The sequence below is a fragment of the Oncorhynchus nerka genome, linkage group LG13 (assembly GCF_034236695.1).
Source record: "Oncorhynchus nerka isolate Pitt River linkage group LG13, Oner_Uvic_2.0, whole genome shotgun sequence".
NCBI lineage: Eukaryota > Metazoa > Chordata > Actinopteri > Salmoniformes > Salmonidae > Oncorhynchus > Oncorhynchus nerka.
This window is the reverse complement of record NC_088408.1, coordinates 48,902,828-48,928,133: the sequence shown is the minus strand read 5'-3', so window position 1 is coordinate 48,928,133 and position 25,306 is coordinate 48,902,828. Positions and strand designations below refer to the sequence as shown.

Genomic DNA, 25,306 nt, shown 5'->3' with positions numbered 1-25,306 from the left:
AACTGCCATGTTGTAGAAGATTACTAAAACTACATCACTGACAATTTGCCTTTGATTCTAAAACAATGCAGATTAGTTAAACACGAAGTTAAAACATCTAGCTAATGACTAGGGCCGGAATGATACCCGTATCGCAATATCTTTTCCATGGCGAAAATTAAAACACGAAGCAGACTAAAATCTTTGGTCCTTTAGAAACCTGCTGTATGTAAAATATTGTGTTCCATAGTTTGGAAAAGAAATACGTGACTGGATGACAACACAACGTTAGTTTCCAACAAAAGTTCAATCCACTTCGTGTTTCCTTGTCGCGATCCTGGTATCGTCCCGGCCCTACCCAAATAAACAAATCAGAATTTGTATTGAATTCTAAAGAAAGTTCAGTCTTTCCTCCTAATTGACAGCTACAAAAACACATTTGCCATACTGGACAATTGGGCTTTAGGCTCTCCCTGCATTTGTCCTACCCATTTAGTCTAAATATGTCAGAGCACCTGATCGGGAGCAAAAATAAAATATATGTTTCAAGTTCTATTGACGCAGCCTTCAAAATTGACCGTGGTGACCTAGCAACATCCCTGCTAATTGGTATAGACCTGGAGATTGAATTCATAAAAAAAAAAGAATTTCACATGATTGAAAGTATAAGAATATTAAATTAATGCCAGAGTATGAAATAAACCATACATTTACATGTGGCTTGAATCATGAACTGCATTCATCCCTGAAATGAGGACACCACATTTCCTGTGTGTGATGAGCACACAGTGGGTCTCCATGAATAACGCCTCAGCAATGTGTCCATCCATAAGCCAAGCCACCACATTAAGGTCTCATCTTATTCACTACAATTGGCCAAGGAAAAAGTAGGAACCGTTGTCGAGGGGCCCATCCCTCATTATTGAACCATGTCACATTCTTCCCCAATGCCAGACTTAACAGAGCACTGGAATCTGTAATCCCTCCTCAAAGTTCCTTATGAGTTGCATTTCGGTCCTGTTCGTATAAGTAGTTAAAAGAAACTGCTTTCAATTCGCCCACTAATAACTAGTGACCTAAGGTGACAGAGAGCCACAATAGGCCTGGTAGGCCTGAAAATTTCAACCAAAGAAGCTGATTAGCCCTTCAAGAGGTCTGGAGCCAGAAACAATGGTGGGTCTGTGCGGACACAGTGGCTGTGGTGCAGAAATGTTACCACTGGAGCAGTATTAGTGATGCCTCATTAAGTCGGCCAAACCTCAAGAGAAATTTGTTTAGCACTCCCAAATTGTTAATTCATCTCTAAGCCCCCCCATGGCGCAGCCCAGTGGGCTCAACTAATATAGGAAGGCCTGTCATCTACCTGGACATTAAGTGTGACTCCGTAGTCACCACTAAACCACTGGAATATTCTCTACTAACCACATACAGTAACAGTCAAAAGTTCAGACAACTACTCATTCAAGGGTTTTTCTTTATACTTACCATTTTCTACAAAGTAGAATAATCGTGAATATATCAAAACTATGAAAGAACACATTTGGACTCATGTAGTAATAAAAAAAAAAAGTGTTAAATAAATTAAAATATTTTATATTCTTCAAAGTAGCCATCCTTTGCTGTCATGAGAGCTTTGCACACTCCTGGCATTCTCTCAACCAGCTTTTCCAACAGTCTTGAAGGAGTTACCACATATGCCTCTTCGGTCCAACTCATCCCAAACCATCTCAATTTGGATGAGGTCAGGTGATTGTGGAGGTCAGGTCATCTGATGCAGCACTCCATCACTCTCCTTGGTCAAATAGCCCTTAGACAGCCTGGAGGTGTGTTTTGGGTCATTGTTCTGTTGAAAAATTAAATGACAGTCCCACTAAGCGCAAACCAGATGGCATATCGCTGCAGAATGCTGTGGTAGCCATGCTGGTTAAGTGTGCCTTGATTTCTAAGTAAATCACTGAGTGTGACCAGCAAAGCACCTCCTCCTCCATGCATCACAGTGGGAACCACACATGCAGATATCATTCATTCACCTACTACGTCTCACAAAGCCACGGCAGTTGGAACCAAAAATATCATATTTGGACTCAGACCAAAAGGACAGATGTCCACCGGTCTAATGTCCATTGCTCGTGTTTCTTGGCCCAAGCAAGTCACTTCTTATTGGTGTCCTTTGGTAGTGGTTTCTTTGCAGCAATTTGACCATGGATGGCCCGATTCACACAGTCTCCTCTGAACAGTCGATGTTGAGATGGGTCTGTTACTTGAACTCTGAAGCATTTATTTGGGCTGCAATTTCTGAGGCTGGTAACTAATGAACTTATCCTCTGCAGCAGAGGTAACTCTGGGTCTTCCTTTCCTGTGGTGGTCCTCATGAGAGCCAGTTTCATCATTGCGCTTGATGGTTTTTGCAACTGCACTTGAAGAAACTTTGACTGACCTTCATGTCTTAAAGTAATGGACTGTCGTTTCTCTTTGCTTATTTGAGCTGTTCTTTCCATAATATGAACTTGGTCATTTACCAAACAGGACTATCTTCTGTATACCATCCCTACCTTGATTGGCTCAAAACACACTGAGGAAAGAAATTCCACAAATTAACTTTTAATAAAGGCACACCTGTTAATTAAAATGCATTCCAGGTGACTACCCATGAAGCTGGTTGAGAATGCCAAGTGTGTAAAGCTGTCATTAAGGCAAAGGGTGGCTACTTTGAAGAATCTCAAATATAATTGACTTGTTTAACACTTTTTTGGTTACTACATGATTCCATGTGTTATTCCTTGTTGATGTCTTTATTATTCTACAACGTAGAAAATAGTCAAGGGTTTTTGTTTTTACTGAGTAAGTGTCCAAACTTTTGACTGGTACTGTATATTACACTAAACCTCATGTAATAAAATAAAAGGTACTACCATGGTTAATTTCCTATGCTGCAGTGAAGGCTTTGGACAAATACTACAACATCCGTTCGTAAAGTGTATATATAAATGCCACTGCAACAATCAATTACTTATCAGGCCCAGGATGAGAGGCCTTGCGAATACACGCCTATGTATTAAAAGCAGACAATGCCGTAGACTCACCTTGGATATTGCTGTACAGGGTTGAATGGGGGAGGTGCCCCTAGAAGACCCTGCTGCCTGGAATCTGTGACAAAAGAGAGACATTCAGAAAGTGGTTCTGGGGAACCAATGTCCCTAACACGCTACTAACCTATCGAGAGCAATACACCCTTTTAAAAACAGCCATACTTAAGGTGCACCTACCTAAGAATTTGGTTCTGATGAGTTGCCATCAGTGTCATTTTTATACACCTCCGTACATATTGCATAGATAAAACCAACTATGAGACTTCTGTTTAGTGAAAATGCTAGTTTGAAACAAAGTGAGATTCCAAGGAATCCATTCCAAAGCAATCCCTTCGAGTGAAAGTTAAATCTGTTGCACGCAATTGTTTGCGAATCAAAACGGGAACTCAGGTTTAGCATACAACAGACTATGTAAAAATGTATTAAAAGTTAATTAACCCAGTTCACTTCAGCCTTAACCTCAATATGAAACCAATAGATTTCAACCTAAAAACTGATCAAAAGAAAGTCACAATGATAAAATTAAGCCCATTCAAGCACTAAACCACAATAGGATTTGAGGTGGGGGTAAAAAAAATAAAAAAATGCTGCATTTGCATTTCTTGTCTCCAGCAAAATGAAATAAGCATTCAGCGTGCAGCATTGTGGATGACTCAAGTACCCCTGGTTCCATCGCGGTGAGCCCCTTCACAAAGCCACACTTTTTAAAAAGTAGCGAGAGCGGCTTCTTCCAGATCCGCTGTTGCCAAGGCAATGACCAGCTGCAAGCCCTGGACTTGTTTGTTTATAGGGGCAGGCCTGGTGAGTGGCTGAGACGGGAGGAGAGGGGGCGGGGTGAAATGAAAAGAACTTCAGCAAAGGAAAGCCAGTCATTTACAAACCTGGATTGGAGGTTGATGTTAAAAATGTTTGATAGGAAAGGATAGGATATCTGGAAATAAGCATTTGGCCTGCTGGCACAGCACAACAAAAGTTTTGCGGGGTGGAGTAAAATTGACCACAATAGATGTTTGTCAAGTGATTGAAAATTCTACAGATAAGAACTACGTACAATTGAAACAGACTAACAACGCATAACTGTTCATCCAAACAAAGTGATTAGGTTGCATCTGTGGACTTGTAAATCTTGACAGTTAATAATCTTGTGGACCAACAACCTTATTGCAGACCACCCACTCTGGCTCCAATTATACTCCGGTAACATTGTCATCCGTCTTCTGTCCTGATGACCGGCAGTCACTCAGAGGAAATTACAATTAGGCGCCTGTCCTTCTCCTTAATTAACAATGATCTAAAACTCTAGAGCTCCAAGCCATGTGACACAAAAGACAACGAACGATTACGCCTAAAGTCCCCCAGTACACTTCACATTCCCTGTATTAACCCAAGGGATAACAACTAGCTCAAACCAACTCCTTTTTTCTTCCAACAGTTGGCAACGTTCTATGCCTAGACCTTTCGGCCTGAAATTAGAATCACCTGAATTCCATGAGAATGCCTTAAAAAGTGCAACTTCCAATAATGCAGTGACAAAGTTGCTAGTACAATGTGACTGGACGTCAGAAGACTAATGGCCACCGGCGGTGTCTCTCCGTTGGGTCATTACACAGCAGCTGTTTTTATTAGGCCCAACAAAACCCCGCAGCATGTTTCAGAAGCAGCCGGTTGACACATCACCGCAGGAGGTAGTGGCACGCTGAAAGGGGAAGTTAACTTTGGTTTCAATCCTCTCCAGTCTACCACACATCCAATCAAATGGGATCGTCCCAGAAGGCTTTTATCAGAGGGGCCAGTGTGTCCAGAAGCACTCGACAATCTCATTACCACCCGCAGTCTCCCAGTGCAGCCAGCACCACTAATCAGCGACACAGGAGCTACCCCCAACCCAACACAAAAGGCCCCAACCTGACCAGGGTGATTACTGACAACCTAGTGGATCCTCCCTGAGAGAGACAGTTCACAGCAACAAAAGCCTTTGAGCGCTGAGCTCCCTACTGTCCCAGAGTTGTCACATTTGTAGTCTCGTCTCAATAACTTGTCTGGCTAATTGTGCTGTTGGGACCAATATCGTATCACACCATATATAGACTAGTTAATCTGTGCATCCTTTTATAAATTGGTTGACTAAAACTGCTAGATTCTCTTATGGATGGAATGGGAATATATACACACACTTACAATTATTTGATGTACATTTCCCTCTGACTTAAACCTGCAATGTCACTTTTGTGGCAATCTGACCAAATTCAAATAGAAATGCAAGTTATGGATTTAATTCTCATTGAAAACAAGTTATAGATCGGTCACTCATTGAAAGTGTAAAAAAGAGGCAGATCTGTTCTACGTGCGCCATTTCCATGTTTCCCGTTCAAATTGAGTCTTTTTTAGACACCAGCTTCAAACAGCAAAATTAAATGCAAAAAAAAAAAAAGTTATTGAAAATATAATTTGTGCCGTTGGTTATTCAAGGCAAGTGTCAAAGGGACAGTACGCTAAAATTAAGCTGTTACATTTGTATTATTCCTGCAGTTTTGGCGAATTGTATCGTCAGGACTAGAAGGCCATGAATTTTAAAAATCCCACCGTTACATAAAGTGACAATTTGAAGAGAAACAGGCCCACAATCAGATGGGCCAGAGTATTAACCCTGATTGCCTTAATCAAAATAACTAATATAGAAAGAAAGAGGATGAAGTCCGTCCTTACGCTGCTAATTGGCAAGTTTACCATCAGGGATGAACAGCAGAGGCCAAGGGAGGCTGCCGCAATCCGAGGGAACCAAAAGCCTTATTTGCATCAAGTGCCACTGGAATAGCCTCTGCTCCCCCACAAGCTATCAGCAGCCAGATGAGATTATTCATCAACTTGCAAATGGGAACATCAAAGTCAAATTGGAGAACTGAGTCTGCGTCCCAAATGGCTCACTATTCCCTGTATAGCGTACTACTTTTGAGCAGAGCCCTGCTATCAGAGGAGCATGGGGCTGAGACCGGGGCCTGGGGACAACCAGGAGCCTCTGATTAGGGGCTAGGAGACCGAGAGAGAACGGCCCACTCCAGATTACACCATTCCAACTCCCCAGTGTTGAACAAAAGGGCCATTTAATTGTATAATATATAGTTATTTTTATTCTTAGAAGAGGTACAATATGTCAGCCGAAGACAAAGGAAGTGAAATGTAGCAGCAAGTAAGAAAGGATGCAACAAAACGGCTTTTTGGATCTGAGATTACTGTCCATCTTTGCTAGCTGTCCTATCACTTATTCAGATAGTTACTTCTCGACAGCTGCATTGAACACGTAAAGACTGTTTTTTAAATGGGAGATGCAGCGATTGTGTTTGTCTAAGGCCTGACTCTCTGTGTGTGTGTGTGTGTAAGAGGACTTACGTGAGAAGTGACCACCACCACTGTGGGGGGGCCTGCTGTAGTTCCCCTGGTGGTAGTTGCCAGGGGGTGGAGCGTTGCTGTACTGCCCACCTCCCTGCTGCTGTCGGTTAATGCTGTGACTGAAAACATGCAGCGTAAATCACAGCTATTAAATCATCTGCTATAGGCTGTTCCATACACACTGTTCCTTAAGCCCCAGCCGCCAGTCATATAGCCGACTACAAACCCTAATGTGGCCTGCTTCTTCATTGAGTCACACATCGGGTGCATCAGATGCCTACCCATACATTTTTAGATATTATAGCTGCTAATACTAACCATTTGCTGTCACATCAACACAAGCATACCAAACTCTGTGGGGGGGGGGGGGGGGGGAATAAATAACTAATTTATGCCAGGTTTTCCTAATTACCAGTCTCTAAACACCTGCCCATTTGGCCCCATCAAGGCAAATAACTGTTTAAATTACAGAATTAAGGATTTGGTGGACAAAAACATTTCTGAATACATCAGGTTTCTTTGGCAGCATGCATAATTCATTCCTGAACATGCTACAGTCCAGAATCAGCCAGATGTTCAATTACCCAGGTTCCTTAAAGGGGCATTCCGGGATTGGTACATCCATTCTTGGACTTTCCATGAGCTTGGTTCAACTGTATTTACTTTGTAAACAACTTAACAGTAAACAAACAGCCTTCTGTGAATGTCTGACTAAGTTAAAGAGCTTAGATATCATATATCAAAGGGTGACCATTGAAGGGATATCATACAAGTTGGTCTTGGCTGCAAGTCTAAAATGGTCAATGCTGTCTAGTCTGAAGAGATGTGCACGTACCCCAGGGCCCTGAAGGCTGACTGGTCCAGATGGACCTGCTGCCGGTTGGAGTTGAAGCCCAGTTGGGGCCTCCAGTTACCCCTACCACGGTTACCCCTCTCCCAGTCTCCAGGCTTCAGCACCTTGGCAGGAATCCTGAGAGACAAGGAGACACTATTTTTCCACACAAAACAGTAACAGAATAGGAAACACCACACTGGACATAAAGAGCTCCATGATCCACCAAAAAATGAAAAGACAATGAACACACTGAATGAACACACTGACTTTCTCAATGGGGACAGGGAGACATGAGCGATAAATGACAAATATACTGGATGCCATTCTTTAAAATCAGACGCGGTGTACAAATTCAATTGACAAACCATTTTAAAGGTGTAGCAATACGTATTTTGATAACATTTAAGATAAAGATTTTACACTATATTAACATTGCTTAAAGAACAATGTGTCTAAGCACATACAGAAGGTGTAAGATAATATACAGCTCTGACTCAATGGGAACATGTTAATTATAAAACAATGCATTGCAATAACTTACTTTGCTCCATGAAGAATGACAGCCTTGAACACAAAGGTCTCTCCAAACTGTGGGTCCTTATATTTCACTCTGCCAAGAAAAAATAATAATTTTACAACCATTTATTTTATGAATAATTGAATGTGAGTTTAAAAAAAAAACAGTACTCCCTAAAAAGTTTAAATTTCAGGGGAAACTCCAGGCAAAGCTGAATTTAATAACCATCCTGCCCCAAGGAGAAATAGTGAGCCGAGGCATTTTAAATCAGATACTCCAGCGTTGGTCGTAGAAAATGGCATCAATTCCGTTTGACATCAGCTTTGCTCTACTTCCAGTGTGAATGAGAGAGGCCATGTCCCAAAAGGCACCCTAACCCCTATATCTGGTCTAAAGCAGTGGACTATATACACGGAATAGGGTGCCATTTGGGACACAAACCCACTGAGAATAAGGGAGTCTCAGCACCTCTTAGAAGCTGACCCCCAGAGGGCCAAGCAGGTCGTTACATCCAAGGACTTTTTTTATCGTGCGGTAAATGAGCATTTGAAGTCGACCACTGAAGGAAAACTTGAAATTGGTTTCACACAGAAGATGACCTTAAATTTCTCCTCCTGGTCGAGATCAAACATGTAACGTAAAGCAGTAATGTGCCCTTACGACTATCGCTCTGAGGATTGTCAACTGGCCCTTCAGGTGAACATTTGTCTGAAATTCAGTCTTTATACAAACGTGCACGTGTCAACTGGGAAGACCAACTGGTGTGACTAAGGTAAAAGACAATCCTTACCCAATGGCACTGTTCTGTGCAATGTCCCGTAGCATGGGGATGGGAGACTCCACTGGTCTAAGAACAAAAGCACATAGGTTAGCCATGATTCTCTCCAGAGAAGGATGAATAATGTATCAAAAAGAGTGATGAGAAAATAGATGTTCCTTACTTATCTGGTAGGATAGGGTCTCCGTCAAGATTTAATATACCTTGAATTCCATGGCATAGTTCCGCCGGCATCTCGGTGCCCTGAGGTAAACAGACATAATATTGCTTAAAGTTCATTTTAATGTAATGGTTTATGTATTTAGCCAGGATAGTCCTGTCAGTAATTGCAACTGTTTAAGGGAGTTCTACTACACAAATAAACTCAGCAAAAAAACAAAAAATCCTCACTGTCAACTGCGTTTTTTTCAACAAACTTGTGTAAATATTTGTATGAACATAAGATTCAACAACTGAGACAAACTGAACAAGTTCCACAGACATGTGACTAACAAATGGAATAATGTGTCCCTGAACAAAGGGGGGGGGGGAAGTAACAGCCAGTAGCTGGTGTGGTCACCAGCTGCATTAAGTACTGCAGTGCATCTCCTCCTCATGGACTGCACCAAATTTGCCAGTTCTTGCTGTGAGATGTCGCCCCACTCCTAGCTCTCACCCCTCGATCCAACAGGTCCCAGATGTGCTCAACGGGATTGAGATCCGGGCTCTTCGCTGGCCATGGCAGACCACTGACATTCCTGGAAATCACGCACAGAACGAGCAGTATGGCTGGTGGCATTGTCCTGCTGGAGGGTCATGTCAGGATGAGCCTCCAGGAAGGGTACCACAGGGAGGAGGATGGCTTCCCTGTAAAGCGCAGCGTTGAGATTGCCTGCAAGCTCAGTCTGATGATGCTGTGACACACCGCCCCAGACAATGACGGACCCTCCATCTTCAAATCCGCTCCAGAGTACAGGCCTCGGTGTAATGCTCGTTCCTGGTGTAACTCGGGCAGTTGTTGCCATCCTGTACCTGTCCCGCAGGTGTGATGTTCGGATGTACCGATCCTGTGCAGGTGTTATTACACGTGGTCTGCCACTGCGAGGATGAGCAGCTGTCCGTCCTGTCTCCCTGTAGCGCCGTCTTTGGCATCTCACAGTACGGACATTGCAATTTATTGCCCTGGCCACATCTGCAGTCCCCATGCCTCCTTGCAGCATGCCTAATGCATCCAACCCGGAAGCCAACCGCACCAATGTGTCGGAGGGTACACCGTGCACCTGGCAACCTTGGTTAGCGCGCACTGCGCCCGGCCCGCCACAGGAGTCGCTGGTGCGCGATGAGACAAGGACATCCCTACCGACCAAGCCCTCCCTAACCCGGACAACGCTAGGCCAATTGTGCGTCGACCCACGGACCTCCCGGTCGCGGCCGGTTACAACAGAGCCTGGGCGCGAACCCAGGGACTCTGATAGTACAGCGCCCTTAACCACTGCGCCACCCGGGAGTCTTAACGACCGTTCCACAAGTGCATGTTCATTAATTGTTTATGGTTCATTGAACAATCATGGGAAACAGTGTTTAAACCCTTTACACTGAAGATCTGTGAAGTCAATTGGATTTGAACAAAATTATCTTTGAAAGACCTGGTCCTAAAAAAGGGATGTTTCTTTTTTTACTGAGTTTATTAGGATGATGTGATCAAATTGCAGGGATGCTGCTTTCTTGCCATACCTCGTGAGATTCTCCACGGTACAGTTCCTGGATGAAGTCACAGATAGAATGGGACTTCCCCACAAACAGCATATCACTGCCAAGGCTGTTCCTCTTGTCTGAAACAAAGAGAGTGAACACATTAGCGGACCGACTAAGTCCATATTCAAAAGGATTCCTGTAAGGGAGTACTTTACATATTAAACCTATTGATCGGCACTGACAACCGTCATTGAAAAAGACATTGCCAATTGAACACAGGGAGCAAACTTCACACATGGAATACTTCAGAAACAAATTAGTGCGACATTCATCGTCAAGGAGTGGTTTTCACACTTCAAATATTTCATTAATAAAGTACTGTGACTACCACTTAAAAAAACATATATTCTGAAGGAGTGGTGTACAATGGTGGCTTGAAGTTGAAGAGTCCTATTACTCACTTTCCTCTGGAGAGAGGTTTGGGTAGACTTCAGCCAGGGCTGCCCTGAGACGGCGCTCATCCACGAAGGGAAGCAATGCAACGCCTACACACAAGGTGAAAACAGTCAAAACCCATTTCAAAGTTTTTTACATTAGCAGTAGCGCTTGAGTGTTTAGCCGTTCGAAACGCGGAAGAGCAAGCAAAGCACACCGACCTGCATTCATTCAGTGCCATGCCAAGGTGTTCAGGTCAATGGTCAATTAACCTGTCGACTTACCTTGCCAAGCATACTTCTTTCCATTCAGGTCAATGGCAAAGTCATCAGGGTAGAAGTCAATGATTGAGGACTCCTGTTGGAGAACAAGTGCCAGGTTGGAGAATCAGTGACGAACAGAAGCAGCGTAGCAACTAATATGATGGCAACATTGGTCACACTTTATTATTTGGATAGTATCCCACATAGACAATATCATTTAGTGATCTGCAAACGCATTGGGACTGTACTCAATTTTTTAAAATAAATTAAACTAGGCAAGTCAGTTAAGAGACATATTTCCCTCACTAACTTTAAATCATCAGCTATCTGAGCAGCTAACCGATCGCTGCAGCTGTACATTGCCCATCTGTAAATAGCCCATCCAATCTACCTACCTCATCCCCATATTGTTTTTATTTATTTTACTGCTCTTTTGCACACCAGTATCACTACTTGCACATCTGCTCATCCATCACTCCAGTGTTAATCTGCTAAATTGTAATTACTTCGCTACTATGGCCTATTTTATTGCCTTCCCACACACTGTATATAGACTTTTTTCCTACGGTGTTATTGAGTGTACGCTTGTTTATTCCATGTGTAACGTTGTTGTTGTTTGTGTTGCACAGCTTTGCTTTATCTTGGCCAGGTCGCAGTTGTAAAGGAGAACTGGTTCTCAACTAGCCTACCTGTAAATAAATTATTATTTACAATGGACGGCCTACCCAAGCCAAACCCGGACCAATTGTGCGCCGCCCTATGGGACTCCCAATCATACAGCCTGGACCATGAAACTCCAGCACTTTGGATTTGAAATGAGAAAAAAAATATTTCTAAACACTTCTACTTTACAATAATTACAGGTGGTCCTGAATGAATCATGAAAAATGATGATACCCAAGACATGCTAACCTTTCACCATTACAATAGAGCCCCACAGCGGTGTCATAATGCTCTCAGACAACTTTAAAACATTTTTTTGGGGGGGTATGATTCAATAAATACACAAAAGTATGTCGACCATTTCAGCCACACCCATTGCTGACAGGTGTCTACATTTTTTTTTTTTTTTAATCAAGCAATCTCCTAGGACAAACATTGGCAGTAGAATGGCCTCACTAAAGAGCTCAGTGACTTTCAACGTGGCACCGACATAGGAAGTCAAATTTCTGCCCTGTTAGAGCTACCCCGGGCAAGTGTAAGTGATGTTATTGTGAAGTGGAAATGTCTACGAGTAACAACGGCTCAGCCGTGAAGTGGTAGGCCACAGAAGCTCAGAACGGAACCGCCAAGGGCTGAAGAGTGTAAAAATCATCCTCGGTCGCAACCCTCACTACTGGAAGCAACGTCAGCACAAGACCTGTTCGTCGGGAGCTTTATGAAATGGGTTTCGATGCTGAGCAGCCGCACACAAGCCTAAGATCACCATGCGCAATGCCAAGCGTTAGCTAGAGTGGTGTAAAGCTCACCGCCATTGGACTCCGGAGCAGTAGAAACGCATTCTCTGGAGTGATAAATCACGCTTCACTACCTGGCAGTCCAATGGACGAATCTGGGTTTGGCGGATGCCAGGAGAACACTACCTGCCCCAATACATAGAGGAATAATGGTCTGGGGCTGTTTTTCATGGTTCAGGCTAGGCCTCAGGGAAGGAAAATCTTAACGCTACAGCATACAACAACATTGTAAATGATTATGTGCTTCCAACTTGGTGGCAACAGTTTGGGGAAGGCCCTTGCCTGTTTCAGCAATGTCCTTGTGCATAAAACAAGGTCCAAACAGAAATGGTTTATCGAGGTCGGTGTGGAAGAACTTGACTGCCCTGCACAGTGCCCCAACCTCAACCCCATCAAACACCTTTGGGATGAATTGGAACGCCGACTGCGAGCCGGGCCTAATCACCCAACATCAGTGCCCGACCTCACTAATGCTTGTGGCTGAAGTACCCCGCAGCAATGTTCCAACATCTATTGGAAAGCCTTCCCAGAAAACATCTAGTGGAAAGCCTTCCTAGAAGAGTGGAGGCTGTTATAGCTGCAAAGGGGGGACCAACTCCATATTAATGCTCATGATTTTGGAACGAGATGTTCGAGCAGGTGTCCACATACTTAGATGCACAAATACACTATGACTAACTTTCTCACTCATTCACAATTCATCCGTAATCATGGTAGCATCCACATTAATGTAGAAGTGTTTGGGAACATTTATTCTTATTTACAACAAAAGTACTCCAAAATTACACAATACATTATATACAGTTGAAGTCAGAAGTTTACATACACTTAAGTTGGAATTATTAAAACAAATTTTTCAACCACTCCACAAATTTCTTGTTAACAAACTATAGTTTTGGCAAGTCGGTTAGGACATCTACTTTGTGCATGACAAGTATTTTTTCCAACAACTGTTTACAGACAGATTTCCCTTATAATTCACTGTATCACAATTCCAGTGGGTCAGAAGTTTACATACACTAAGTTGACTGTGCCTTTAAACAGCTTGGAAAATTCCAGAAAATGGCTTTAGAAGCTTCTGATAGGCTAATTGACATTATTTGTGTCAATTGGAGGTGTACCTGTGGATGTATTTCAAGGCCTACCTTCAAACTCAGTGCCCCTTTGCTTGGCATCATGGGAAAGTCAAAAGAAATCAGCCCTCCGACCTCAGAAAAATAATTGTACACCTCCACAAGTCTGTTTCATCCTTGGAAGCAATTTCCAAATGCCTGAAGGTACCACGTTCATCTGTACAAACAATAGTACGCAAGTATAAACACCATGGGACCATGCAGCCATCATACCGCTCAGAAAGGAGACGCGTTCTGTCTCCTAGAGATGAACGTACTTTAGTGCAAATCAATCCCAGAACAGCAAAGGACCTTGTGAAGATGCTGGATGAAACAGGTACAAAAGTATCTATATCCACAGTAAAACGAGTCCTACATAGATAACCCGAAAGACCGCTCAGCAAGGAAGAAGCCACTGCTCCAAAACCACCATAAAAGCCAGACTATGGTTTGCAACTGCACATGGGGACAAAGATGGTACTTTTTGGAGGAATGTCCTCTGGTCTGATAAAACAAAAATAGAACTGTTTGGCCATAATGACCATCATTATGTTTATAGAAAAAAGGGTGAGACTTGCAAGCCAAAGAACACCATCCCAACCGTGAAGCACGGGGGTGGCAGCATCATGTTGTGGGGGTGCTTTGCTGCAGGAGGGACTGGTGCACTTCACAAAATAGATGGGAAAATTATGTGGATATATTGAAGCAACATCTCAAGACATCAGTCAGGAAGTTAAAGCTTGGTCGCAAATGTGTCTTCCAAATTAACAATGACCCCAAGCATACTTCCAAAGTTGTGGCAAAATGGCTTGAGAACAACAAAGTCAAGGTATTGGAGTGGCCATCACAAAGCCCTGACCTCAATCCTATAGAACATTTGTGGCCAGAACTAAAAAAGTGTGCGCGAGCAAGGAGGCCAACAAACCTGATTCCGTTACACCAGCTCTGTCAGGAGGAATGGGCCAAAATTCACCCAACATTTTGTGGGAAGCTTGTGGAAGGCTGCCCGAAAAGTTTGACCCAAGTTAAACAATTTAAAGGCAATGCTACCAAATACTAATTGAGTGTATGTAAACTTCTGACCCACTGGGAATGTGATTAAAGAAATAAAAGCTGAAATAAATTACTCTACTATTATTCTGACATTTCCCATTCTTAAAATAAAGTGGTGATCCTAACTGACCTAATACAGGCCATTTTTACTAGGATTAAATGTCAGGAATTGTGAAAAACTGAGTTGAAACGTATTTGGCTAAGGCTAAACTTCCGATTACAACTGTACCATAAATTTGTATTGGGCCCAATATACTCTGAAACAACCCAAACAAACAGCATATGCATCCAACAAATGTGTCTAGTCACAAGCTTGATGTAGTCATTGCGTGCTAAAAATATGTGATCAAATAAACTATTTTAATGTAAGTGAATTTGTCCCAATACTTTGTCCCCTAAAATGGGGGGGGGGCAGGCTATGTACAAAAAGTGCTGCACATCTTTAAACTGTTCACCTGATATGGATGAAAATACCCTAAATTTAAAGAGGACAGTCTGCACTTCAGTGTAGCATTCCAAATCCAAAGCACTGGAGTACAGAGCCAAAAACAACTAAATGGGTCACTGTTCCAATAGTTTGAGCTCACTGTATATTTATGGTCTCCTATGTGTGATCTACAGTTGCGTACACTATCAACGATAACATTTTATGCTGAAAATGTGTAATATCAAGTGAAAACTTACTGGATTGCTCATGAGTGACCGCCATGTTTCAGGCAGGAAATTTCCACTGGCAGCAGGGAAAACACCCATCAGCTGCTCCAGGGGCTTGAACTGAAACACACAGCAACAGACTAGAACACGCCACACAGAACATTACAGGCTTAAACCAGGGGAAGACTGAAGTGGAATTGCAGAAAAAAAGAAGCCTGCAGCCAGACCATTCTTACCGGCTTGGTCCCAAGCTCGAAGTCGGTGAACATGCCTTTGATGTCTTTGAAGTCTGAGGCAAACGGGGCATAGTGGAACGGGAAGTACCACTTCCAGGATGCGCACCCCTGTGAAAAGCAACAGAAACAGTTGAGACGGCCTGGACAAATAATCCTCCAATACCTCACCAACTGCACTGACAGTGGACTAATTAGATGACTGGCTAACTGGGGCCCAATCACTGCAGATTTGTACTTTACTCATCTTTTATTTGTGTAAATATTCATTTGCGGAAATGGCAATTCAACAGTAAAATAGTCAATAGATAGCCTACTAAAAAGGATGCCCAAGTGTGAATAAATTCCATTTTAATTATATATAGCCTACATGACACTAATCTAGGTGACATTTGCCAGTGAGTATGACTGACATTTAAATCTTATAAGATTGCATACTCAGGGAAAACTGGAAAATGGAAGTAGTAGAAGTTGCTAAACCATGAAGTTTAAATCAGTGTAAGGAAGGAATGGTGGGAAGGACTTGGAAATCCATGAACATGTCCCAAAAACACTTTCCAATACCAGTTTAGTACCTCTTCACTTACTAACAAAATGAACACTGAAATTCAAGTCATCCAATATTTTATGTATTTTCATATATACACACATTAGGCAGAGGTGATCAAAAATATTAACCCAAAGAATCCAACCCTGAAACGCTTATCCTCGGCTAGTGAATGACCGTCGCCGGCTGGCTGGTTAGAATGCTCTTCTCGTAGAGAACGAGGTCCCCTAATCATTTCAACAGTCTTCACATCAGACTTGGCAAAACTAATTTAAAAACACAAACAAGTCTATTATGAAAGGTAACTCATTCAAATAACAAAAAGGTGGCCCACTGTGCCAACACAGGATAAGAATGCGTGAGTCGGACAAAAACCCATGTTTAAATATTTACATAGCCCTAGAACATATACATAATCAAATTCCCCGGCACAAATCGATTGTTTTTAAACGAACAACGTGACAAATCAAGGTAACGCCATGTTATGCAGAGCGATCCTACTAATAAAAATAAAATGGGTATGAGCTTTAGCTTTGCGTTTTGGCGTCCGACTAAACCGGTCCGTTTTCCCACAGCGTTTGGCAACATGTGTGCACGCATCATAACTCCAGTGGCACAACCAGCCCGGTGAATGTCTGGCGGAAACTATGAGACACGTCTCCATCAATGGAGGGCCCGGGTAATGAATACATTCAGGCCGTCCCCCGGGACTGCTGTTGATTGCCGAGCATGTGGTGTCAACACAAGGGCCTCGCATGCACAGGGCTCACAATTACCTTGGACAAATCCCCAAACACCAGTCTGATTTAGACTAGGATCTTCTGGAGAGAACCAACACCTAATTATTACATTTTAAGTTAAAGATCAGGATCTGCATGTACAACTAACATTTAAACCGTTTTTTTCTGTTCGGTGACAAAGCAAACAGAGTAGCGAGGACAGCTTGAGTCATCAGATACCGAACAAAGACAGAGAATACGTCGTAATCCCCTGAGACCTGAAATTATGGGTTGAAGTGTACATTTTCAGAGATTTTTTTCTCTCCAATTTCAACTTAATACTGCTCAATAATCAGTCAAATAATTGACCATTGAAAGATGACCCATCCAATTTGACCAGACCTCGTTTAAAAAAAAAAGCCCATTCTGAGAGGGACGTTATGATGTTAGTTCTCAGCTGTGCAGGTTAAGCTTTTAAAGAACGGCCTTGTGTATGTGACACGGCATCCCGTGCATATGACAAATAAACGTCAGTTTGAGTTAGTGTTGTACCTGGTAGTAGTACCTCAGGACCCAGCAGAGACCCTCCACGTACGACATGACCACCTTTTTGCGAAAATCATCGTCAGTCGCGTCAACGTCAAACTTGGTCTTGTAGTATCGCTGCTTCCAGCCATCCTCCCACAACCTAACACAGGGACAGTCATATTCATTTCCCCATTCATGCACATGGAGTGGTGTTCATGTTCTATTGTGGGGGTTAGATTCTAGATTCAGCCACGGGACGATGTTCTCAGTGCCGGAACATAATTATAAATCATTGGGCTGCACCCCAATAAATAAATCTTGGTCAACCGAGGCATCTGTTCTTTCGGCCAATCGATTCTTATACATTGAGAAACATACACACACTATGTTTGAATAAAATCCACTATATGTAGGCAGAGCTTTTCTGCTTTAAGCACTGACATTAAAAATGAAGATGCATTTCTAAAAATAGGAAGCCAGAGATCAATTTAGCCTAAACTGATTTTTCTTTTTAGAGAGAGAGATCATATATCTTTTCCCGAACCTCCTCCTCCCACTGACCTTCGCTGCCGTTACGCTCCCGACTTTGCCGGTAATAGGCTACACCAGCGATCAGCAACCTTTTCAATTTGGAGTGGCAATTTACTCTACAATTTCCACTGATCTGCATGCCAGTTATGATTTTCATATGCACATTTTTCGTGTATAATAAAGTCTTTATATCTCAAAATAAAAGGTAATGTGGTTAATCAAAATTGTAAATGAAAATTAAACAAATCTAAAAGTAACTTGCAAAAAACAACCTACATAAAGCCAACAAATCAAAACATTGCAGCCTACAGGAAGAAAATATCCTGATGAATATCCTATAAAATCACATTGGCTTGTGGCCTGTCTGCAAGGAACTGGAAACATTGCATTAACTATTGTATTAACTCAGTCCTGCATTAACTATTGTATTAACTCAGTCCTGCCTGAAACTCCTGCTAGCAAAACTGCAACCTTGTACAATACCCCATAATGACAAAGCGAAAACAAGGTTGGAAAAAAAAATTAAATGAGAAAAACCAACAGAAATACCTGATGCAGCATTGAAAGTCCCCAAGAACAGTGGCCCCCATCACTCTTAAATGGAACTCAGCCAAACTGAGCAATCCGGGGAGAAAGGCCTTGATCAGGGAGGTGACCAAGAGCCCGATGGACAATCAGAGCTCCTCTGTGGAGAATCTTCCATAAGGACAACCATCTCCGCAGCACGCCACCAATCAGGGCTTTATGGTAGAGTGGCCAGACAGAAGGCACTCTTCAGTAAAAGGCACGACAGCCCGCTTGGAGTTTGCCAAAAGGCACCTAAAGACTCTCAGATCATGTGAAACAAGATTCTCTGGTCTGATGAAATTAAGATTGAGCTCTTTAGCCTGAATGCCAAGTGTCACATCTGGAGGAAACCAGGCACCATCCCTACAGTGAAGCATGGTGGTGGCAGCATCATGCTGTGGGGATGTTTTTCAGCGGCAGGGACTGGGAGACTAGCCAGAATTGAGGCAAAGATGAACAGAGCAAAGTAGAGAGATCTTTGATGAAAACCTGCTCCAGAGCGCTCAGAACCTCCAACTGGGGCAAAAGTTCACCTTCCAACAGGACAACGACCCTACGCACACAGCCAAGACATCACAGGAGTGGCTTTGGAACAAGTCTCTGATTGTCCTTGAGCAGCCAAGCCAGAGCCTGGACTTTAACCCGATCTAACATCTCTGGAGTGACCTGAAAATAGCTGTGGAGCAACGCTCCCCATCCAACCTGACAGAGCTTGAGAGGATCTGCAGAGAAGGGGAGAAACTCCCCAAATACAAGTGCCAAGCTTGTAGCACCAAACCCAGGAAGAATCATTGCTGTAATCACTGGCAAAGGTGCTTCAACAAAGTAATGAGTAAAGGGTCTGAATACTTATGTAAATGTAATATTTTATTATAAATTAACAAAAATGTCAAATAAACTGTTTTTGCTTTGTCATTATGGGGTAGTGTAGATTGAATCAATTGTTTTCCCCCTCAATTTTAGAATAAGGCTATAACGCACCAAAATGTGTAAAAAGTCAAGGGTCTGAATACTTTCCGGAGGCACAGTTTCTAATTTTACTTAACTGTTGTCGACTCCTATTGTATAGGTGACAAAGCCTTCTAACAAGTAAGGATGAAAGCCTTGGGCCTGCTCATCAATAAAACCATTCTCAGGCTTTGCATTGTTTGTCACTATGCCGAGTAACATATAGAGCACCATTTCCCCATCTTACATACAGGATCTGGTAATTACCATAGTAGTCCATTTCTATGAAGGCTTGTGAGACAAACTAGTTTGCTTCTTTAAGAAGTAGTGTAATGGTTTCGACATACTAGTAGATTGGCGATGCAGTGCCATTCTGCACACATAATCAAGGATGAGCAGCATCTGTCTAGTCCATCCTCCACACTGGCCCACAAGGAGAGCAGCCTAGTAACAGGAAAGCCTCCATGAATACCAATTTAGCCCAATGGATTTAACAGCTTTGGCGAGCGCATCAGGAATTTGAGAATATTCCTTCTTTCCATATTAATCACTTGCATGGACTAGGAGAGAGTGGTTGGAGGTGGTAAGAAACCACAGAGGGGCCCCTGCAGTGGAGAGGCATAAATCACACCATCTCCCTAGCTGAGATGCCTGCCTGGATGGTTGACAGAGTACCTGGTTGACTGACTGTAGCGCAGGCGTTTACCTGACATTATCTTCAGGATCTGGTTCGCTGTCGCTGTCCTCTGCTTTCCGCTTCACACCCCGGCCATCCTGCCCATCACTGGTCCCAGCCTGGACAAGATACAAGACGGTCAGGAGATAGCATACAAGGAAGACATAAATATACCCACATTTTTCAGTCTGACAAGAAGCAACCCACGAAGCAACTTAAAAATGAAAGCGCGTGGACAATTTTTCCACCATTGGAGGAAGCAAGAGCGGTTGGGACTGATATTCTCCTTTGTTTGAGAGCTCATACCTGATCCTATTGAAATAAAACCACCTCAAGTAGGGAGTGAAGACCTTCCCCTTTGCCACGCTTCCCTTGTGAACACCACATTCATGTGCAAACTCGGGCTATTGTTCTCATGCATTTATGTAGCAAAAGCAGAGCGAATGGAGGCACAGTAACAGCTTCTTACAATGTACATTCATAACTTTAATAAATGACTTGTAAAGACTGGCATCAATAGAAAATGGCTACCACGCTCAGACTTAACATCAGGTACATACAGGGCTCTAAATTAAAATTCTTCATTGGTATTAATGACCTACTGCTCAGATTTTTTCGTAACATGACAAACGTAAGCCTATGTAACAATTAGGCCAGACAAACTTGATTTACAGTTTAACGGATGCCCCTCGACCTTTTATTTTTGCCAATTGATGCACTGTCCACTCGAGGATTTCCCAAGCTGATACCCAAGAGTAAAAGACCAAACCACTTCAGATCACACACTTGTTAACATTCAGGGCCTCAGATTGAACAGTGACACCCGCTTGGAACCGGTAAGTGCAGATGTTTCATTTCTCTAGCATGCCAGCATGGCTGAGGCGGTGGACATTCCTACTATGTGTGTTTCCAGGTTAAATGTAGGATGTCCCTCGTTATAAACAAAGTTGGTTAAATCCACAATTAAATGCTTAATTTTATGTCCTATTAGAAGCAATTAATACCCCAAAACAACGTCAACAAACCAAATGACTGACCAGAGATCAGGGCATTCATTAGCAAAGCAGATAGTATTGGACAACCAGATTGAAATCAAAATGAGCGATGACATCGAAGTGCGTCAGCTGCATGGTGATTTGCGATTCATAAATGACATTTTACCGGTTCTGCCTGTAGCAGGTCGACAGACAACAAAAGACTAAATTCATTTGAAGTTATCGTGCGCTGCCAAACACAGCCAGCATATCCTGCAAAATGCATTGCCAGTGGCACGTGCCGATCAGGAGCTCCACAATGATGCGGTAACTGACTCCAAGGTGGGGGCTTTTCATGGCAGCCGGATGAGGATGTGTTGAGTGATTGACTGTATAGGCCGACTGGGCTCAAATTTGCTTCAGTGGATTGACGTTTCTAATTGCGTATGTTAAATAAATAAATGTATTCTGTAGATGCCACACAATGGCTGGATTTAATGCACTTTTTCCAATGCTACATGACAGACCTTGAATGATTGTCCATCTACAAAGTAAAGGCCTAGTCTATGCAAGTCACTTAAAAAAAATATATATAAAAAAATATTCGCATTTAGCAGATGCTTTTATTCTAATTCAAGAATACAATGTGACAAATATTTAAGCAACCAGGGACAAGAGGCAGGGCACGCTGTATCCTGAATACAGTCACAGGTAAATGCCGTTCAGCACGACACGATTAGCGGAGGGCTAGTCAACCCATTTACCTGGGCACAGTTCACTCTAGGTACTACAGAGATCGAAATTCGAAAGTGAAACATTGTTTCCGAGGTCGGACATGCAGACAGCGAGGCTTAGATTAACCCCCGCCATATCAAAACTAAATGCTAGGCAGCAAGGGGAAATAATGTGAGAGTTCAGATAAATACAACAACAAAAAACTCAGCTCACTCAACTCACCTTTTCAGAAAAAAAATCTAAATCTTTTTAAAACAGTAAACCATCTGTGTCTGGCCTAATCAATTAAAAACAGTTCTATATCAATGTGGTTTGTACAGTAGGCTATAGGCCCAATCCATTACCACTATGCTTGAATAGCCCTGTGTTGCCAATGTTGTTCTTCTCAGACCATATTAAAATGATACTGCTAAACTTAAGGTTTATGATCACACTGGTAATAGATTAGTTGTATTACTTGTGAGGTACACCCAGGTGAGCATAAATTCAAATAATTGAATGTATTTATTTTTACTGGACTGATTGCATCTGATGGTCACCACCCCTCTGCTCTCCCTCCTGACCTTGACCAAAAAGGGGACAGTTGGGGGGGTGTTGGTCACACATCAAAACATTTAGGCATATGAGACCAAAAACGGTCACACTTTAGAGCCCTGGATACATACAGGGTACTGTCAAAATAAAGGAAACGCAACACGGTGTCTTAATATGGCGTTGGGCCACCAGAACAGCTTCAATACGCCTTGGCATAGATTCTACAAGTATCTGGAAATCTATTGGAGGGATGTAACGACATTCTTTCATGAGAAATTGCATAATTTGGTGTTTTGTTGATGGAAAACGCTGTCTCGGGCACTGCTCCAGAATCGCCCACAAGTGTTCAATTAGGTTGAGATCTGGTGACCAAGACGGCCATGGCATACAATGTTATAATGCTTATCAAACCATTCAACGACCACTCATGTGGATGAGGGTATTGTCATCCTGGAAGAGGCCACTCCCATCAGGATAGAAGTGCTTCACCATGATCCCTCAAAATGGCAGTGTATTTATTGCCGTTTAACATTGCACGCTAAGGGGTTGAGTGGACCTTAGGAAAATGTACCTCACACCATAACAGAGCCACTAGAACCCTCATTTACTGTATATACACACACAATTTAACATGGACACAATTCCTGTGCTGCATTTGATCAATACAAGCCATACATTCTGGTACGGTCTTCAAATCACTACAAACTGCAACTGTAAAGTTAATGTTGTGCAACTTCACACATTTTGCAATAGGGCAGAGAAATGAAGCAGTTTTAAAGCTAATTTCCTGCAATTCTACACCTTTTGCCATGACTTACACCATGCTCATATGATATGAGTGAGAGTAACTAACAAAATCAAATTGGGGTGGGATCAAGTGCCAAGCAGTGTTCTTGGTATGACTCGGTTGGGAAATGAACCCCCCAATCTCAGAGCAGACACTAACCACAGAGTTGTACGAACATCCCATAATAGCCTGCTGCGCCCTAACATCTCATTAGTGGCTAGTAAATAATAGGAGTCTTCCTTCTGCACCAAGTTAACCAGAAGCAATATCCCCATGATCGGCCCTCATCATACCCTGTTCTGCTGGTCCCTGCCCTGCATCCGCATATCGAAGGCTTGGTGCCGGGCATTCTGAACCACCTCAGGTCTGCCTCTGCCGCCAAGGGCCTGGGGGGCAAACTGACCGCTGGTCAGGTAGGATGGGCCCTGCTGCTGAGCCTAGGGAACACAAATTCACACACACATACTCGCAATTAACAACGTAAGTTTCCCCACTTGTTTCCTGGTTTCTCGTTTCCAAATCTTGTAGACTTTTGGTTTCCCAGGTCCAAATTAGTCAAGTCAGAAAGAAAGAAGAACTAGCATACAATGCAGCAGCCCTCAAGGACCAGAGTTGTGCACATCTATTGAGGGAACATTTCAAACAGTTCCCATCTTCAATACAGAGCTACAACATAGACAGTTTCAGAATAAATTAAAAATACCGTGCGTGTGATTGCCCGTTGAAACGAATGAACTTGCATAGTCCGTTCAAAGAAACACGGAAAATGTGAGGACTGAGGGCTTCATTCAAATCATCTCGTCAAACAAATAGCCATAACATGGGTACATCTTTCCACTTACCTTCATCCTCTTCTTTTTCTCCTTATTCCTTCGCTTGAATCCCTCCTGCAAGACAAACCCCATTAGTGACAAACAGTGAAGCTGGAAAAGGACATGGCTTTCAGTTCACAATGACTAATTCCCTGACTTTTGCATCAACTGCATTATCTTAAATAACGACAGTGTCAAATACCTACCTGAACGAACAATTTTAAATCAAATACCCATGCAGTGGTTAATGCAAATCATATGGAAAATCTCCCAGCCCACTGTTTAGCCAGAGAAGAATATAATCTATTGAGCAGTACTTTCCCTGCTGAAAGCTACTGTTCCTCCTTAGTCTTACATCATCCTCTTTGCGCTTCTTGAAGATGTTGTCCTCAGCCACACCGATTGCCTGCATGATCAACTCAACACTCTCCAACTTGACAAAGCCATTCTCTGTGATGTAGCCCTGTGAGGAGGGACAAAGACCAAGTTAAGGCTATGAACAAATACCTGGGCAAGGAGGAAAGTCAGGACAGCTGTTAAGGGCATGTGTCCTAGACAACTTAAGCCTAGTCCTGGACCAAAAACCTTTTTCAAGGGAGAATTCCAATTGAGCATGCTTTTTAGTCCAGGACTAAAAATAAAATTAATAATAATTTTAAAAAATAAAAACGGTGTTTGGGAAACTGAACCAAATACTTTTCTTGAAGGGGACATACCTAAGCCTACACTGAAAACACTTACCCCAGTCTTGTGCACAACGTCTTTGTAGATGCCCACCAGTCGATCTATCGCACCCTCTCTGAAAGACACGAAAAGTATCATCAACTGAAATGTATGGAAAGAGCGAGATTTCATTGTTGTCAAGGTGTTTTCAAGACCGTATGCATAATCTCAGTTCAGTCAGGCTTACCTAATCTCTAAGGACGGTAAATGAGGCAGGAAATCGTTGCCAACGAAGAAGCACATGAAGACCCAGTCGTCGACAGTCCTCTCAAAGTCAAAGGGAAAGGGCAGACTGGCCATTGTCAACTCTCGCTCCAGGTACTATGGAAAAGGAAACAAACCTTGAAAAACAGATCTAAAACTGGGGAGACTCATGCCTCAACTTATCCATTTTTGATCTGAAGTCAAGGACGTATTTCACACATACAACCAATAACACAACGGATCAGAGAATTACTAGCTACATGTCCAAAAACACAACTAGCAGTATTTTTTTTTAATTCAAGAAGATATGACAGAACGTACCTCACGCAAAACGCACAGCCTGATGAATATGAACTCCTGTTCAGAAGCCGGCATAGCGTCTGCAAACTCATCATGCTGCAATAAGAACACAACATTGGTCAACGCTGTTGATCAACGTAGAGAAAACGGAATGTTGACCTTTTTAGGAGAGGTTTACTGAACACATAGTGCTGGACTAAAAACCAAACCCGACGGAGAAGCTCCATTGAAAATGATTTTTAGTCCTGGACTGGG

The 25,306-nt window shown here is 42.7% G+C and overlaps 1 protein-coding gene across 1 annotated transcript in view; it reads right to left on the bottom strand.

Annotated features, from left to right (window-relative positions):
- The window catches only part of LOC115139625 (5'-3' exoribonuclease 2-like), a 30,458-nt gene that overhangs the window by 624 nt on the left and 4,528 nt on the right, over nucleotides 1-25,306 (bottom strand). The window contains exons 10-28 of the mRNA XM_029677225.2: nucleotides 25,073-25,147; nucleotides 24,735-24,868; nucleotides 24,566-24,623; nucleotides 24,180-24,287; nucleotides 23,855-23,899; nucleotides 23,306-23,449; nucleotides 20,013-20,101; nucleotides 17,285-17,420; nucleotides 15,470-15,577; nucleotides 15,264-15,353; nucleotides 10,979-11,051; nucleotides 10,721-10,804; nucleotides 10,299-10,396; nucleotides 8,749-8,828; nucleotides 8,598-8,654; nucleotides 7,832-7,900; nucleotides 7,291-7,425; nucleotides 6,456-6,574; nucleotides 3,063-3,126 (exon numbers count right to left, since the gene is read on the bottom strand). Of these exons, the coding sequence (XP_029533085.1) occupies nucleotides 3,063-3,126; nucleotides 6,456-6,574; nucleotides 7,291-7,425; nucleotides 7,832-7,900; nucleotides 8,598-8,654; nucleotides 8,749-8,828; nucleotides 10,299-10,396; nucleotides 10,721-10,804; nucleotides 10,979-11,051; nucleotides 15,264-15,353; nucleotides 15,470-15,577; nucleotides 17,285-17,420; nucleotides 20,013-20,101; nucleotides 23,306-23,449; nucleotides 23,855-23,899; nucleotides 24,180-24,287; nucleotides 24,566-24,623; nucleotides 24,735-24,868; nucleotides 25,073-25,147 (1,766 nt within the window). The remainder of the gene's footprint in view (nucleotides 1-3,062; nucleotides 3,127-6,455; nucleotides 6,575-7,290; nucleotides 7,426-7,831; nucleotides 7,901-8,597; nucleotides 8,655-8,748; nucleotides 8,829-10,298; nucleotides 10,397-10,720; nucleotides 10,805-10,978; nucleotides 11,052-15,263; nucleotides 15,354-15,469; nucleotides 15,578-17,284; nucleotides 17,421-20,012; nucleotides 20,102-23,305; nucleotides 23,450-23,854; nucleotides 23,900-24,179; nucleotides 24,288-24,565; nucleotides 24,624-24,734; nucleotides 24,869-25,072; nucleotides 25,148-25,306) is intronic.